This window comes from Tursiops truncatus, chromosome 8, assembly GCF_011762595.2.
Source record: "Tursiops truncatus isolate mTurTru1 chromosome 8, mTurTru1.mat.Y, whole genome shotgun sequence".
NCBI lineage: Eukaryota > Metazoa > Chordata > Mammalia > Artiodactyla > Delphinidae > Tursiops > Tursiops truncatus.
In genome coordinates, this window is record NC_047041.1 from 91,897,932 (window position 1) to 91,916,910 (window position 18,979).

Below are 18,979 nucleotides of genomic sequence, written 5' to 3' on the forward strand. Positions count from 1 at the left end.
ACACTTGAGCATTCTTCTCAAACCTTTGTATAAAAGTATTAACCCAATGGAGCTATTATTTATTTTATGGAGGCCTAGGTGAAGAGCCCAAAGCAGCAAGAAATTTCTATATAGTCTTGCTTAGGGACTTTTTAAAAGTCTTGAGATTTTGCATCATACTTTATAGTTTCACTGAGTTTTTAAAACACTTAGTTTAGTAATTTAAATTTTTTTTTCCTTAAATTTTTTGGATTGTTGTTGTAGGTGTATTTGCTCTTTATCTCTGGCTTTGTGCTTCCTCTGGCCATGAATCTTCTGAGATGTGCCTAGCACAGTTTGAAAAACACAATTTAAAGGAGCTGTCCTGGTACTTCCCTGGTGGTACAGTCGTTAAGACTCAGCACTCCCAACGCAGGGGACCTGGGTTCGATCCCTGGTCAGGGAACTAGATCCCACGTGCATACCACAACCAAGGAGCCTGTGAGCTGCAACTAAGGAGCCCGTCTGCCGCAACTAAGACCCGGCACAGCCAAATAGATAAATAAATGTTTTCTAAATAAATAAATAAAGGAGCTGTCCTTCTAAAGGGAGAATGTACAGTCTAAAATTCAGCACTAAAGTTTCCCCCGAAATTTGACCTGAGAATCAAATAAGAGTTGAAAGATGTATAAAAGTCCCAATGCTCCAGATTACTTTGCAACAAAGTATATATTGTCTATTGAGGTTACTCCTGGGGTGCTTTGGGGTATGCACTCTGTTGTATTTTAGCCACAGTACTTGGTGCTTTGGTACTGAGCATTTGTCTATTGACATTCTACTGTTTGGGAGAATATAATGTATGTATATCTATATTTTTTTTTGACAATTCAGTGTTCTTTGGATTTTTACAGAAAAATGTTCATTCCACAAGGTTTGTGACTTATTTCTGTGAGCAAGTTCTCCCTAACCTCAGTTCCTTGACGACCCCAGTGGAGGGTCTTGATATACAGTTGGAGGTAAGAGAAAATTTCTGCTTTTAGCACTGAAAAGTCATTCCCGTATTTCAACATAAATGTAACCACTAACTTTGATCTGATTTCTAAGAGATTTAAGGCCTGGTGGTGGCTAGCTAGTAACCTCTCCCAGGATTAATTACATAGGAATGCTTTATGGATTCATTGAGAGTTTGCTACAGTAGGAAAGCACCGCCTATAGTTTTCATTATAGTCTAAGTCTCTGCCTTTGTAGCCTTAATACTTTTAAATACGTTGTTCAATTATGACAGTTCCTATCTCTATGACTGATAGAGCCAGATTTAACTGATTAACACAAAACGTCCTTTATCCGTTCTCCAATAGAATTGACTACTCTCTATCCCCTTTATATCTCAACTGTGATGTACATATACATTTTTTTTGCAGCATATAAAATACTCACATTTTTCTCCCCAATTTAACCTGATTCCTCTCTGAATCCTCAGAATCTAATGTAGAATTCTGAAGAGCACCTAGTAATGATTATTGAATTGAAATATGGAAATGTATGTGCCATTTCCTTCATGGGTCTTTAGGATAGAGAAGAGTCTCACTGTGTACTTACACTGTGGTTTCCTTCACATGTCCTGGGTTTGGCTTATCAGACTAGAATTGAGTAAAGCAGAGATGAACCTAAAGAATAGTGGCAATTACTGATACTTTGAGTTAGTATCCAGAGACTAAGTTTGATAGCAAAGGAGGCCCATCCTAAATGTTAGTAAATAATTCTTTGCTGTTAAGAGTTCTCATTGTCTCTTTCTTATACATTGTTAACCTGTAGCAGAAAGTGTATATTCTTTTCCTTACCAATTCTCACAGATATATTGAGAGTCATGAGATCTGGGTTTTAGAGTCTGCCCTGCCATTCACATACGTTGTGACTTTGCCAAGTCACATAATCTCTCTGACCTTCAGTTTCCTCAACAGTAAAATAGGGCTGCATCTCTAAATTTTTTTTCCAGTTCAAATGTTATGATTCTGTAAAAGCCTAACTGAAAAATAAGCAGTATTAAATAGTTATGTAGAATAATTATTATTTTATAACCCTTGCTCATTCAAAAAGAATGCTAATAACAGTGAATTGTGTGTTTTAGGTATTGAAACTGTTGGCTGAAATGAGTTCATTTTGTGGTGACATGGAAAAGCTAGAAACAAATTTAAGGAAACTGTTTGATAAGTTATTGGTAAGAACTTTTTTCTTTCCTTATGGCATAGTCAGTATAGAGCCCCAAAGTCTAATAGTGTAGTATTAATTTCTAGATTATAGAGAACCAGATTTTGAAATGATTTAGATAATAATTGTAGTGTTGTTAGCTGCTCAGACAACACGTCTACTTTAAAAATAAAATCTGTTTTAATCTTACGCATTTCTTCTGTTGTTGATGCTTTAGACAAAATATAATACAGGATTTATATAGTAAGTCTTTCTGCTATTCCTTTATCAAAATATTTTAAATGTTTGCACCAGATCACCATCAAGGTTGCTGCTCAAGGCCAAATGGCTTTAGCAACCTGGAAATAAAGTCATTAATCATAATTGTGGAGAAAATAAGCCATCTTTTTTAGTTTTTAATTGGAGTATAATTGCTTTACAATGTTGTGTTCGTTTCCACTGTGCAATGAAGTGAATAAGCTATATGTATACATAAAACCCCTCACTCTTGGACCTTCCTGCCAACGCCCCCCATCCCACCTGTTTCAGTCATCACAGAGCACTGAGCTGAGCTCCCTGTGCTATACAGCAGGTTCCCACTAGCTATCTCTTTTACACATGGTAGTGTTATTTATGTCAAACCTAATCTCCCAATTCGTCCCACCCTTCCCTTAGCCATCATGTCCACATGTCCGTTCTCTACCTCTTCATCTCTATTCCTGCCCTACAGATAGGTTCATCTGTACCATTTTTCTGGATTCCACATATATGCGTTAGTATGTGATATTTGTTTTTCTCTTTCTGGCTAACTTCACTTTGTGTGACAGACTCTATCTAGGTCCATCCACCTCAGTACAAGTAACTCAATTTCGTTTATTTTTATGGCTGAGTAATATTCCATTGTATATATGTGCCACACCTTTATCCATTCATCTGTTGATGGACACTTAGGTTGCTTCCATGTCCTGGCTGTTGTAAATAGTGCTGCAGTGAACATTGTGGTACATGACTCTTTTTGAATTATGGTTTTCTCAGGGTATATGCCCAGTAGTGGGATTGCTGGGTCATATGGTAGTTCTATTTGTAGTTTTTTAAGGAACCTCCATACTGTTCTCCATAGTGGCTGTATCAATTTACATTCCCACCAGCAGTGCAAGAGAGTTCCCTTTTCTCCACACCCTCTCCAGCATTTATTATTTGTAGATTTTTTTGATGATGGCCATTCTGACAGATGTGAGGTGATACCTCATTGTGGTTTTGATTTGCATTTCTCTAATGATTAGTGACGTTGAGCATTCTTTCATGTGTTTGTTGGCAATCTGTATGTCTTTGGAGAAATGTCTGTTTAGGTCTTCTGCCCATTTTTGGATGGGTTGTTTGTTTTTTTGATGTTGAGCTGCATGAGCTGCTTGTATATTTTGGAGATTAATCCTTTGTCATTTGATTTGTTTGCAAATATTTTCTTCCATTCTGAGGGGTGTCTTTTCATCTTATGTTTTCCTTTGCTGTGCAAAAGCTTTTAAGTTTCATTAGGTCCCATTTGTTTATTTTCGTTTTTATTTCCGTTACTCTAGGAGGTGGGTCAAAAAGGATCTTGCTGTGATTTATGTCATAGACTGTTCTGCCTGTGTTTTCCTCTAAGTTTTATAGTATCTGGCCTTACATTTAGGTCTTTAATCCATTTTGAGTTTATTTTTGTGTATAGTATTAGGAAGTGTTCTGATTTCATTGTTTTACATGTAGCTGTCCAGTTTTCCCAGCACCACTTATTGAAGAGGCTGTCTTTTCTCTGTTGTATATTTTTGCCTCCTTTGTCAAAGATAAGGGAACCATATGTGTTTGGGTTTATCTCTGGGCTTTCTGTACTGTTCCGTTGATCTATATTTCTGTTTTTGTGCCAGTACCATACTGTCTTGATTACTGTCGCTTTGTAGTTTAGTCTGAAGTCAGGGAGCCTGATTCCTCCAGCTCCATTTTTCTTTCTCAAGATTGCTTTGGCTATTCAGTGTCTTTTGCATTTCCATACAAATTGTAAAGTTTTTTGTTCTAGTTCTGTGAACAATGCCATTGGTAGTTTGATAGGGATTGCATTGAACCTGTAGCTTGCTTTGGGTAGTAGAGTCATTTTCACAATGTTGATTCTTCCAATCCAAGAACATGGTATATCTCTCCATCTGTTTGTATCATCTTTGATTTCTTTCATCAGTGTCTTATAGTTTTCTGCATACAGGTCTTTTGTCTCCTTAGGTAGATTCATTCCTAGGTATTTTATTCTTTTTGTTGCAGTGGTAAATGGGAATGTTTCCTTAATTTCTTTTTCAGATTTTTTGTTTTTAGTGTTTGGAATGCAAGAGATTTCTGTGCATTAATTTTGTATTCTGCTACTTTATGAAATTCATTGATTAGATCTAATAGTTTTCTGGTAGCATCTTTAGGATTCTCTATGTACAGTATCATGTCATCTGCAGACAGTGAAAGTTTTACTTTTTCTTTTCTGATTTGGATCCCTTTTATTTCTTTTCCTTCTCTGATTGCCTTGGCTAAAACTTCCAAAACTGCCCCTATCTTTTATCTTTTTGATGATGGCCATGCTAACAGGTATGAGCCAATATCTCATTGTGGTTTTAATTTGCATTTCCCTAATGACTAGTGATGTTGAGCATCTTTTCATGTGCTTGTTGGCCTTTCGTATATCTCTTTGGAGAAATGTCTGTTAAAGTTCTTTTGTACATTTTTTGATTGGATTATTTGGTTTTTTGCTGTTGGGCTGTATGTGTATTTATATATTTTGGATATTAACCCTTTGTCAGATACATAGTTTGCAAATATATTTTTCTGTTTCACAGGTTATCTTTTCACTTTGCTATATAGAAGCTTTTTAGTTTGATGTAGTCCCATTTGTTTTTATTTTGTGGCTTGTGATTTAGGTGTCATATCCAAAAAATCATTACCATGACCCACATCAAGGAGCTTTATTCCTATGTTTTCTTCTAGGAATTTCATGGTTTCAGGTCTTACACTTAAGTCTTTAATCCATTTCAAGTTAATTTTTGTGAGTGGTGTAACATACGGGTCCAGTTTCATTCTTTTACATGTACATATCTAGTTTCCCAGCACCATCTACTGAAGAGACTGTCTTTTCTCCATTGAATATTCTTGGCTCCCTTGTCAAATATTAATTGACCATCTATGCTTGGGTGTATTTCTGGGCTCTTGATTCTGTTCCATTGGTCTGTTTCTCTTTTTTTATGCCAGTACTATACTGTTTTGATGACTGTAACTTTATAGCCTAGCTTGAAATCAGGAAGTGTGATGCCTGTTGCTTTGTTCTTTCTCAGGATTTCTTTGGCTATTTGGGGTCTTTTCTGGTTCCATATAACTTTTAGGAGTATTTTTCCTAGGAGCATCAACTTTTTTTTTGTTTTAAGTATAGTTGATTTACAATGTTGTATTAGTTTCTGGTGTACAGCAGAATGATCCAGTTATATATATTCTTTTTCATATTCTTTTCCATTATGGTTTATTATAAGATATTGAATATAGTTCCCTGTGCTATATGGTAGGATCTTGCTGTTTATCTTAATTTTATATATAGTAGTTTGTATCTGCTAATCCCAAACTCCTTTTTATCCCTCCCCCTCCTTTCCCCTTTGGTAACCATAAGTTTATTTTCTATGCCTGTGAGTCTGTTTCTGTTTTGTAACTAGTTCATTTGTATCATATTTTAGATTCCACATATAAGTGACATAAGATAATTTGTTTTTCTGTCTGACATACTTCATGTGGTATGATTATCTCTAGGTCCATCCATGTTGCTGCAAATGGCATTATTGCATCCATTTTTATGGCTGAGTCGTATTCCATTGTGTTTGTGTGTATGTGTGTGTGTGTACATATATATGTATACCACATCTTTGCCCATTCATCTGTTGATGGACATTAAGGTTGCTTCCATATCTTGGCTATTGTAAATAGTGCTGCTGTGAACATTGGGGTGCATGTATGTTTTTGATTTAGATTTTTCTTTGGATATATGCCCAGGAGTGGGATTGTTGGATCATATGGTAACTCTATTTTTAGTTTTTTAAGGAACCTCCATACTCTTTTAAGAACATCAGCTTTTGATGTCAAACCCAGGTTGAATCCTGTCTCTTCAGCTTATTAACTTTGGGAAACTTACCTAAGCTCTCAGAACTTCAGTTTGTTCATCTGCCTAGTACCTAATAAATATTAGTCACTTTCACTGTCATTAGTAGTGGTAGTAGTAGTAGCAGCTATACTATAGGTTAATATAGAATGTTGACAGGCTGGGTTATTGATCCAATATGTAAAAGGGATATCTTACTTAAATTTCTGATCTTGGCAGTTTTTAATGCTTCATGTCTTCAAAGCGTGCCTTATAATTACGTGAGTATATGCTTATAATTAGAGTGTCTAGAGCAGATTGCATACATCTCTCTATTTTCATCTCTTAGGAGTATATGCCTCTCCCTCCAGAAGAAGCGGAAAACGGGGAGAACGCTGGTAATGAAGAACCCAAGCTGCAGTTCAGTTATGTGGAATGTTTGTTGTATAGCTTTCACCAGTTGGGCCGAAAACTTCCAGATTTCTTAACAGCCAAGCTGAATGCAGAAAAGCTCAAAGATTTCAAAATAAGGTGATGTATGGTTGAAGTGGCCAGTCTTTGACAAAGGTGAAAGCTATCTTGAAGCTCCCTAGATTTTGTTTTCATTTTATAAGAGCTTTTTCCCCACCCTGCCTTACTGCAGTGCAAAAGAATGGAAGATCTACAAAACAGGAGTGTATATAAACATACAACTATTGTGGCATAGCAAATGCATGGGAGAAGATGACCTTTCTCAAAAATGGACTCTGGCTCTCCCTACTTGCTTCATGATCTTGGGCAGGTTCCCTAACCTCTCTAACACCCCAAATTGTCCTCAGCTGTTAAATTTATTGATAATAGTACCTGCCTTATAGAGTTGTGAGAATTAAATGAGACAATGGATGAAAAGCTTTAAGCACAATGCCTGGCACATAGTGGGTATTCAGTAAACTGTATCTGCTATTACTATCTTATAGTGTTATTAATATCTTACAGTGCAGCTGGAGGAGCAGCACTGGAGAAATCAATATAAGTCATTTTCCTGATGATACTTTGTATTAAATCATTGCATGAACAAATTCACATCTTAAGTTTTGAGATGCTTGGCCACTGTATCATCTGTTATTGTCCTCTATGCTTTGGTAAGGCAGAGGTTTAATACTTGGTGAAATGTTTGACCAGAAGCAGGCATCTTAGGAAATTACTCTGAAAGTGAAAAAAACAGCGATGCCACGTTGTTAAGTAGAGTTCCTAGAAGTCGGCAGGATGGAGTTACGGTACCACCTTTCTTCACATATTAACTGGGAACAAATTTGAAAAAGAGATTACTCAACATCCTTCACAAAATCTGCAGTTTTGTTTTATTTTTAAACTGGACCCTTAGGTGCAAATGGGTCAAACACTGTCCCTCCTTAGCAGGTAAACATAGAGATTAAGTGACTTGTCTGTGTCACTTGACCTTCATTTGGCTAGTGGAAGAGAAGAACCCAGGCCACCTGATTCTAGTCACTGGCTCCTGGTTGTTTCTAATTTAGACACATACCTTGCAGGTTAACATAACAAGCTTCCTTAGCACAGTGCCAGAAGTGTTTCCCTTGCCAGGTTGAGTGTGGATCTATTCCAATTTTTGACGAAGAAAAACTGCTTTTATTTTACTTATTTGTGTATCTCTTATGATCATACATTGATAATTAAAAGAAAGTTCCCCTCAAAATTTACTCTTTATTGGTAAAGGCCATTTAGCTATAGTATTCTTTGAATTTAAAAACACAGTTGAGGTATAAAAGCAAAGTTGAAGTGATGATTTCTTAATTAGCAAATACTTCTTCATTTAGGCTGCAGTACTTTGCACGGGGCCTGCAGGTGTATATCAGACAACTTCGCTTGGCTCTCCAGGGTAAAACAGGCGAGGCCTTAAAAACAGAAGAGGTAAGAATACTCAGTTACATCTTGTTGGGAAATTTTTATGATAGCCACCATTTATTACAAATTCAGACTGAATTCATATATTGAAATGTAACATTCGACTTTATTTGAAGGATGATACAACTCTAAGTTGAAGATACAATGTTAGAAGACTACATATTTAGTTATATGCTAAGTTATATAGATAACTTTATCATTGTTGAAATGTCTTGAATGTTTCCAGTGTTTGTGAACAATGTTATCAAATGTTGATGCATACCAGTCTTTCACTAGGGTCTCATTAGCAGCATATTTTGTTTAAATATTTGATTAGCAATTGTGATATTTTTAATTTCACCTTTTTGAAGCCCAAATATTAGTTTACATTAGAAAAAAATATTAAACTGCCAATTCTATACCAAACTATATGTGTTTATGTTGGGATTTTTGGTTTTCTCTGATCTCATCTATTTTGATCAATCTTCATTTTGGTCCTAATGAAATATTTTAAGTTTTCATTGTGTCTTCCTGTAACATAAACTGATATTTTTTTAAAACAACTGCTATGTGCCCATGATCTGTCCCCTACTCGTTTTTCAAGTAAATTGTAGATATAACACTTCTAACCTGTCAAGGGAAGATAAAGATTATTTGCTTTCTTTGCCATCTCTACACTTGTTTTAGAGTCAAGAAATAGGATTGAGCATTATCAGTAAATATAAACCAAGGAATTCTCTAACTGTAGAAATGATTCTGAAAGAGAAGTGGAATTATTCAAGTTCTATACGGGAATGAAATATACATCATGAAAGTTATTGGCATTTTAATTTAATTTTGTTTTCCTTTTGCAGAACAAGATTAAAGTTGTTGCATTGAAAATAACAAATAATATCAATGTTTTAATCAAGGTAAGTCTTCCTTTCTTATCAAGTCATCCCAGCCAGCTAGAAAGTTAGTGCAAGAGGTTTTCCGTATGTCTTTATGTCTGCAATGGTACTGGTTAAGGAGAGATGCCATTACATTCCAGACGTTTGGCCTTTTAAAGCTTTATGCCTTTTATAACACCGAGTGATGTTTTTGTAGCTATTATAGAATAATACATTGTTTTATTTATTTAAAAGTTATTGCAGAAGATACTGCAAAGAAAGGGAGGCATGCAGAGTTTTTCTGACCCAGAGCATTGGAGCAGATACATTTAGACTCAGAAATTTCACTGACTTAAGTTCTTGTAGTCTTAATACTATCGGGTCCTTTTGAATGACCAATAATACCCTGCTTTGCTTACACTAAGAATGAACAGTCTTATGTGGCACATGAAATGTTGTCCTGTGGTCTTTTCTGTTAACTTGTCTATGTAATAAATTGAGAGTTTTCTATACTTACCATTAAGCCATAAATATCCTTCAGTTCTGTTTACCCTCCCCAAGTATCTGTTAGCCTAAACAAAAAACTAATGACCTGAGAGAACAAAAAAGGAATCACAACAAAGTAGCCATCATTTGATACTGTAAGTTAACAGTACTGTTATAAGTTGATAGTATTGTAGCCAGATGGGAGAAAGAAATATTTGTAACACTTATAGCACAAAGCTTAACAGCAGCAAAATCAGGGCTAGTGATATGCCTTAAAACTAATCTGGTAAAAATCCCATGGAATACTTACTTTTTATCAGAAGAGAAAGGGAAGCTTTTCAGAGAAAACAGTGAGACATTGAGGGATGAGTATCATTGCCAACAGGAAAAGTGAAAAGGCATTAACAACAGAAGAGGTAAGAATACTGACTCACATCTCAAAGAAAATTTTTATCATAGCCACCATTTATTTCAAATCTTAAATATAAATAATTTCAAATGGTGGATTAATACATTAAAATGTGAGATTTGACTTTATTTGAACTGATGCTATAAGTCAAAGTTGAAGATATACTATGATGTTAAGAACATTTTAAACTTAGCAAATACTATGACCCAACACATGGAGATGAGACAGTTTCCTGTTCAGGAAACCATAGTGATTTGAAGATGACTGCAGTAGGAAGTTGCATGGGGAAGAATGATGAATAGGGTCAGCAACCAATGTGTAGGGTACCTGACCAAAAAATTCTGAAATATTTTTTTAATATGACATAATTCTTTGTTTTAGGGAAATCACAAGAAAAACTGGTGTGCTTTGGTCCATCCATGGCATCTGCTTGCCATCTTTAGTTCCTACCTAACCAGACGCATCTAATTCCAAAATTTACCTTCACTTCTATTTCAGTGAATCCACAAACTATACTCCAGTTTCCCATTGTCACCTGAGATTTAACATGTTTAAAATTGAAGACTTCCCCCTTCTTCTTCCTGTTGACACTTTCTTAATAAATAACATTATTATATGCTAAATCACTCCAGCTAGAAACCTCAAGCATTTTTGTTTCAAAGGACTTTATATTGGCTAATTCCCTGCATTTATCTGGTACCCTGGACTTAAGTTTTATATAGTAGGAGGTGATTTTTATTCACATATTCATTTTAACTGTGAAAGAAACTTAGTTTACTTTTATCAGATTTTGCCTGTATATAAAAATTAGAGTAAAACTGGTAAGAAATGTTAGGTAAAATACCAAGAATAAATATATTTAGAAATTCATTCATAGTTTTGAGGGTATTATGAGGTTAGATTATTTCAGTTCTAGATTATGTTAACATTTAAATTCAGCAAATATTTGCATTACCTTATATTAATAATTTAGTACTTAAATCTTGTGGGTTTTTTCCTTATTGGTAATATATAGATATTTGAGGGGAAGAAAAACATGATTAGCCAGACCTTTAGTTTTGTTCTAGTTTTGAACCACTTAAAAACCTGCAAAAGCAAATGTAGAGTGCACCATTGTATCTTCCTTAAAGCACGTCAGTGACTGCTCCTGTGCAAAAGAAACTACTTGTGGATTTGATTAAAGTTGATAAATATTGATATTTTTGTCCTATAACTTGAAATGACATTTGAAAAAAGTTAGCTGCAGTTTCTTAAGTGATGTGTGCAAAATAACATTGAAGTAGTAGATGTAATTTGTAAACAAAATTGTCCTTGTTTACTTTTCTCTTGCAGTTTATTTTTTAGGTTATTATTTTAGTCATCAGCACAAAAGCAAGAAGGATAAATTAGTTTCCCGTCCAAAAATTAAAATGTGTCTCCCTGTTTCCTACCCTTACCACCACTCCCCGCACCACCAAACACATTAGAAATCTCTAATTTTTTCTCTTCAGGATCTCTTCCACATTCCTCCTTCTTATAAGAGCACAGTAACATTATCCTGGAAACCTGTACAGAAGGTTGAAATTGGGTAAGAAACATATTTAAAGGGATTAAAGTGTTCTAATATTTGATTTACAAATACGAAAAAATCTGAATTCAGATTTTACATTTCCTGTACAAAATGGTACGTTATTAGTTAAACGATTCTTAATAAGATGTTAAACTATGATTATTAAAAGCATGCCTTAAAATATAAAATCTAATCTAGTATTTATAAAATAAACTGGTAGAATACAACTCTGGAATTTTCAAGCTTTTGTCCGTATTGCTGTAACTTAATAAGACTTTCCTGACAAGTTTTATAAAATGAGTCACTTGTGTATAATCTGTGAAGCTACATATTTCAGATTGTTGTAAAGCCTTGTAAATGCCCCTCTGACAATGTCTGCATAACTAAAGCACAGTTAATTTGATGACATCAGAATGTTATTTCCTTTTTTCTGATGTGACTGTCATCTTTTGGATGTCTTTTGTAACAGATATAATAAATATATTGATAGCCTCTGGTATAAAAGAATTTTTTTTAATTGCTGTTCTTCCTACCATTATAGGCAAAAGAGAGCCAATGAAGATACAACTTCAGGCTCACCACCCAAGAAATCTTCAGCAGGACCAAAAAGGGATGCCAGGCAGATTTATAATCCTCCTAGTGGGAAATATAGCAGCAATTTGGGCAACTTTAATTATGGTGAGCGTTTCCGTTTGGGTACAAGCAATATGAGAGATTAGGCAGAAATTGTGTTGTACTTGATTTTAATTACTAATTAAATAGACTATCATAGTTCTTTCAGGTGACTTTTCGAGTTAGTTTGGGGAACCTGAACTGTTGGGGAAACAACTTAACCCATTCCTTTCTGACTCACCCTTGTGGGCTCACTGAATTGAGCATGTAACACTGAGAACCTGAAAAATGTGCCTCTTGTATTCAGAGGAGCCAACAGAAAAAAAAAGGAAGGAAGATGGCATGAACCATCTATTCCTGGTTTTCCCTGTTTTAGCTTCAAGGCAAGACATTTTGTGCATTCTCCCTCAAGAATGTATATAGCTTCCATTCTTGGCAGATGTGGTATTAATGATCCTTCTTGGCCTTAGTCAGCCTACTGCTTGTCCTCCCATCTTCTGCACTACTTCAAAAGGAGAAGTTCTAGAAGGTAGAGTGAGATGTTAAAGCATCATCTAGCAAAGAAGATGTGTCCTGTTGCAGTCTCCCCCACTACCCAGAGTGCAGTCCTCCTTTCAACTTTAGACATTAGTGCAAGGAGAGCTTCCCACTAGTCCAGTCTCTCCCAGGACTGTTGAATCAGAAGTGAAGTTTGTCTCACTGGCTTATAAACAAAAATGGACAAAAATTTCACTGACTCAGATTCTTAATCTTGCTTAAGAAGACCAAGTTTAATATTCAAAACCAAACATACTTGTGATTGGTTTTGGTTACCAAGCAGAATTGATTCTGCAGTAATTATTCCCAAAAAAGTACATTCTGAAGAATATGCTCTCTATAATTGTTTCCAGGGTGAGATGATTGTGACGTTAAGTAAATTCCTCCTACGATAGCTAAATTCCTCTAATATCTGAGCAAACAGATTATAGAAAGGCAATTTTAGATTGTGAAATGAACCCTTCTACTCCAGTCAGACTCTTTGAGGCAACTTTAGTGTAGAAAAGATCACTGAACTCTTTTACTTACATAATAATAAGTAAATGTGCATCTCTTAGCTTCTTTTCCTACCTGAAATAAAGGGATAACATAGAGCTTAAAAACTTCAAAAAATATTTGCAAAAGCATTTTTTAAATGGAAACGATGCTGTTACTTCATTGCACGAAATATTGTCCTCTGTCATTTGTATGATTTAATGTGGTGTTTATCAAAACCATTCTTAAAATCAACTGTTCTCTCAGATACTATCTTCATTTGATATAGATGAAAGTAATCAAGAGGTATGGCAATACGTAGAGAATTAAATTGTATTTATTTTCACTTAAGCAAGTCAGTTACTCTGAATTTTCGTAAGCATTTTGCCCTGTGAAATTCATTACCTGCCTGATAGGGAGAATCAGATGATGTGATGCATGTGGAAAAGAGATGTGGAAAATGCAAAGCCTTAGGTTGTATGTGATTTTTAAAAAATTATCAATGTGAAAAAAATAAGCAGTTTTACTCAGGACAAATATCCAGGGAATTCCCTGGCAGTCCAGTGGTTAGGATTCCACACTTTCACTGCCGGGGGGTTCGATCCCTGGTCAGGGAACTAAGAGCCCACAAGCTGCACAGTGCAGCCAAGAAAAAAAAAAATCCAGGAGTCACAACCTGAGTTGTTCCATAGTCGTCAAAGTAACAGAATGGCAGAACAGACAAAACTGTTGTCTTTTGTGTCTGGTATTCTTGTACTTTAATATTCCTATAGGGGTGAACCTTGTAATTGGAGTGCTTGTCATAAATTGAATTACAAAGCAAACTAAACTCTGATTGTTCTTATTGGAAAGTAGGAACAAAATTTCTGCTAGTACTTTTATTTTGGGGAGTTGAATGTGTCAGATTGTAAGTATTCTCATAGTAACAATTCAGAGAGTTTCCCTGGATTTCTTTCACCCATTCGGTTGAAAACCGTTCTTGGTACTATAGATGAGAATTGGTGGACCAATCTACCTCAAATTTTTTCTACCTTTTTTATGTCCTTTCCTTAGGGAACTGACAGTGGGTCAGGAAGAAGGAGAAACTGTTGGATTTTTTTTCCTGGGATGTCAGAGTTGTCTCAAAGTTGGAGGGAAAAAATGTTTTGTGTTCTTGAGTCTTTAATACATAGATTTTATTACCCACATTTGGCAAAAACATCATAATTCCACTTCTCTATATCAGCCAAGCTCAATTTTATTTTCCCAAGGAAGACTTGGTTGCATGGGGGGTTTTTTGTTTTGTTTTTGAAGAGTCATACACACTGAAGGGTTGGGAAATTTACTCCTTTTGTGTTATAGGGAACCAGGTAATACTAATATCGCTCTTATTACAGTGAACAAGTCTACTGCAAAGAAAATAGATTGTGCCAGTGTCATGGGCCTGAACTTGTTCACTACAGAGAAGGAGCCAGAATTTGTGATTGTTCTTTGAGTCCATGTAGGCATACTTAGACTTCTTTCCTTATCCAAGTTTATCACTTTACTAACCAATGTCTCTGTTATTTGCTTTATCAAATGGCATTTGTTCCCATAACTTAGTTCAGCTTCCTGGTGCATTTTCAGTCAAATTATTTGCAAACATATACGCATGTTTAGTTTTCCTTCATGCGGAACAGAGTTCCCTGGTAACCCACAAGTACTAATTCTACGTTTTGTGACTTGTATCCTTCAACTTTTACCTTTTTAGAATATAAAAATAATTTTTAAAGTATAATTTTAACTGTAAGCAGTGTTAGTAAGCTTGAAACCATTGAAAAGATCATTAAAGTGCAGAATAGTCCCTCAGGATGAAGAAAAAAGAAAGTTTGGTGACTCCCTGTACTGTAGAAATGGCTGCCTCGGTTGCAGATCAGAAAGAAATAGCCAATATAGAAAAGATAATCACAGCAAATAATACCTTCATACTATGTTTTTAATATACTTATTAGATATACTGAACAATTGAGGGTAACTGAGTTCTTCATATTAAAATTGATTGAAAAACAATTGAAAGGGTAGATTTTAGTAGTCTGTTAGCTTATAGCTAATAATGATAGCTATGGGGGTGTTGATTTGTTAAGTGTGTCGATGTAAACTGAGAAATGAAGGTTATATAATGAGTATGATAGGGGGAAAATATGCAGACATCTGCATGGGTAAAGCCAAGTCTTAAACAGTCAAAAATGCAGGAGTTACAGCATCAAGAAGTTGCTGTATTAAGGTTGCTATGCTCCCAGAATGCACCACAGTCATTGCATCTATCACTGGGAGTATCTTACCCACAGACGACCTCTGATTTTCTGAACGTGTTGGCTCACGATGGTTTCGTTTAAACAGTTTGCATACCAATCAACTTAGAAAAATGTGTCATGACATGAGAGGTGACTTTGAATCAGATTCTGTTCTGTTACACAGGTAAATGTTGGCTAAGCTGGGGAAAGGTCTAGTTAGTTTTCTAACTCAAGAGTTTCTGGAGGGAAAAAAAAAAAAGAAGAAATCAAAACATCACCCAAATACAGTAACTATATTTCTAGCCATAATGGCAAAAAATGGATTGCAACACTGACTTGATAGGAATTTTTCAAGCCTCCAGTATTATGGATCAAAAATGGCAACACCAGATTCTTTTTATTGCTCCTAACAAGATTGCTGCAATGAGGAAGTTTGAAAAGTTCCAATGAGGAGATTCTATCTCCAGAATTAGAAGTTTGAGACTAACTTATACATGATGAGAAGTCCTGCCTTGCTGATAACGTCAATCAGTTTTCTTCACTGGAAAGACTCCTTTGAGGAATATTTCTCTGGAGCTGTAAAACAGACTGACCAATAAATCAAGGACTCAATCTACCATATGACACAAGTAACTTGATTTTTCAGCAAAAGATATCCTTAATTTACATCAGTAACCCAAACACTGTAATATATACATATCACCTTTTTGGCAGCACTCTGAGCAGCTCATACATAGCTGAAAAAGCAGTGAGGAAGGCCGTCGGAATTTGTATCAACATTATTTTGAAATATGGTGAGCAAAACAAATTGCCTGTTTGTTGCATTTGAAAGGTACATTTTTCATTCTAGCCTGATTTTTCAGAATTGATCATTGATAGTCTAAGATATTTTACATATATGGCACTAACTTTTGAAGGCCAGTGGCTTTAATTCCATATTAAGTATAGAAATTTTTCTAGTTGTGTTAATTATCTTTGGTAGTGATAGACCCCAAAATAAAGAACTAACAATGTAGTTATAACATTGTCACCTTGAAATATCTTTATTAATGGGATACATTTAATTGAGTACCTACTGTGAATGTAGGCACCTTGTGTTATGTGCTTTGGCGTATATGATGCCCTGGTTTTATGTGAAGACTGAATTTGTAGATGGACTAGCAGAATACCGATGCTGTTTGTATAGAGCCTACTGCTGCATTCAGAGCTGCGAGCTACATTACTTCTGTGTGTGCTGTCCCGTGAAGTCCTGAACAAGACCTAAACCCTTGTTCGCTTTTTCGTAGAGCAGAGAGGAGCCTTCAGGGGAAGTAGAGGTGGCCGAGGTTGGGGAGCACGAGGAAATCGTAGTCGGGGAAGACTCTACTGAATGAGAAGTCACAGTCTTCAGCATTGTCTTGAGCTTAATATACTTAAATTCTACTACTCTACTCATTGGATTGCCGGGGATGTCCCTTTAAAAAGACTGCTGCCTTCAGCTGAAAACTTAATGTTCTTTATACCTTTGTATGTATGATCTACTTTTGTAATAGACCATGGTTGTGTCCAAGGTAAAACCACAGCGATATTTTTGGATGCTTTGTCTGCAATCTTGACTTGTTTTTGCAATATCACCATTATTCAGACTTCATATTGTGAATCTTTTAAACATCTTGATAATTTGTTATTGAGAGCTATTCAAATCTAAAATGTAATAAAATTCAGTCTAGTTCTGATAACTGGTAAAGATCATCAGTTCTGAAAGGTTACTGACTTTCCTGTCCTCTCTGTCTTGCCCCCAGCCAACATATGGAGAAGAGTAATGGTCAGTCTTAACATTTTATTTTCATTGTTATTTAATAAAGCCGCTAGGCAATGGTGCAGCATTCCTGGCTTCTGTCAGTAAAGCAAAATACTTACCAGCTTTCTTAAAATGTAGAAATGACATTACATTTTTAGGAGGAAGTAAGTTGCTTTGCACTGCTTACTTAACTCTTCTCCATATGTTGTGATATAAATTTTTGAATATGGGATCTTACTATTTGCATAGAAATGTGTATGTATAATATACATACATACATGAGCATATATCTGTGTATGTGTGTGTGTGTATATATATATATATATATGCATGCTGCGAAACTTGACTACACAACATAAGTCATTTTTTAAAATTCCAGGAACGGGTAGTCTTTGACACGGTGATTATCCTTTTGAGGCTGAATCCATTATTAACTTGTTATCTAGGTTTTCCTTCCAGCAGTGAGGGCTTTTGAGTCAGTTGCACTTACATGATTATTGTTATTTAAAACTAAAAATAAACAAAGGCTGCATTTTCAAAGATAAATTTGGAGATCCCTGTTGGAGAAATACAGCCAGAATATTGAATCTGATGTACATATAGGTTTCTACAGGATGAGATAGAATAATTTAGAATTTGGGGATTTGATAACCAGGGCAGCCCAGAAAAAGTGACTTGGTAACATGGTATACCAGTAAGTAAGGGATGCTCTCTCAGTTTGCTTTTGCCACTTTCAAGATTTTAACTTCTCAGGTTATTAATCAAAATTATTGTATAAGTTAGTCAATAGAGTCTTTAGGTTAAAACAACAGATGGGGGGTTTGTGGAGTGTTTAATGTCATGGGCATTTTTAGTAGCATAGGCCCTTTGCTCTGCATTTGAATGTTTCATATATTTTTGTTCCACAGTTAATCTTCCCTCCCCAAGTTTGCTATTCAAATCCAATGCCTGAGTGACATTTTCTAGTAGTTAGACCTTTTTTTTGAGGCATAGTTTGTGATTCCAATACAGGTGTCTTCATTACTGTTACCTCTATACTGGGGGTATAGGCAAAACCCCTTTGTTAGAATTACTGCACATGTATATGGGGAAAATATTTTTTGAAGACTAGAATGATACGAGTGAGCAAAAGAAGTTGGTCAGCTTGACTATGGAGTGGTGGCAATAATCTCTAAACATTCCAAAAGACAGTGAGCTGAACCTAAGCTCCCTTGGAATCTGAGCAGACACAGGAACATGGAATTTCCATTTGAAAACTGTGACCAGGTAGCCTGGACCTCAACGGCAGATCAGCCAGTGGCCTAAAGCCATTTCAAGTATAGATGCTGTTTTGGGACAGTTATATAAATTTGAACATTAAGTGTAATTTTTCCTCTTTTTCTTTTTAATATTTGTAAACTCAAAGCTGAGCAGAAGTGACTTTACTTTCTAAAGTTTGATATTAAGTTGACTGTGTTCCTTCCTTTACCACCTCATTGTTCCCCTTCCCTTTCCTAAGGCAATAGTGCACAACTTAGGTTGTAAAACTTTGAACGAAAAACTTCATGCCACGAATTTTTTTTCTTTTGCAAGACACCTGTATATCCCCTTGTTCAAATGTAAATGTTCCCTTATGCTTTTGAAATAAATTTCCTTTTGTAATTTTGTTTTGTGTCTTGTGTTACGATTATAACTTCAGATTCCTGGATATTCATTAAACATTTATTCATTGCTTCTCATGTGCCAAACAGTGTGTTAGACCATGAAAATATAAAGATGGAAAAAATACTGCTCTGCTTTCAAGGGTTCAGTATTACAAGTTATCTTTCATTTTCAACCTTTTGGATTTATTTTTAGAAGCTAATACCCTTCTGAAAAAA

General features: G+C 35.4%; 1 protein-coding gene across 2 annotated transcripts in view; it reads left to right on the plus strand.

Annotated features, from left to right (window-relative positions):
- Nucleotides 1-18,765, plus strand: part of API5 (apoptosis inhibitor 5) — a 37,090-nt gene extending 18,325 nt beyond the window's left edge. The window contains exons 7-14 of one of the 2 annotated variants that reach the window (XM_019948331.3): nt 870-974; nt 2,087-2,176; nt 6,621-6,802; nt 8,086-8,179; nt 9,007-9,063; nt 11,407-11,483; nt 12,007-12,143; nt 16,627-18,765. In XM_019948331.3, coding sequence (XP_019803890.1) covers nt 870-974; nt 2,087-2,176; nt 6,621-6,802; nt 8,086-8,179; nt 9,007-9,063; nt 11,407-11,483; nt 12,007-12,143; nt 16,627-16,709 — 825 coding nt within the window. In that variant the 3' untranslated portion in view covers nt 16,710-18,765. The remainder of the gene's footprint in view (nt 1-869; nt 975-2,086; nt 2,177-6,620; nt 6,803-8,085; nt 8,180-9,006; nt 9,064-11,406; nt 11,484-12,006; nt 12,144-16,626) is intronic. The other variant, XM_019948332.3, reaches the window with a different exon arrangement.
- Nucleotides 18,766-18,979: the final 214 nt, after the last annotated feature.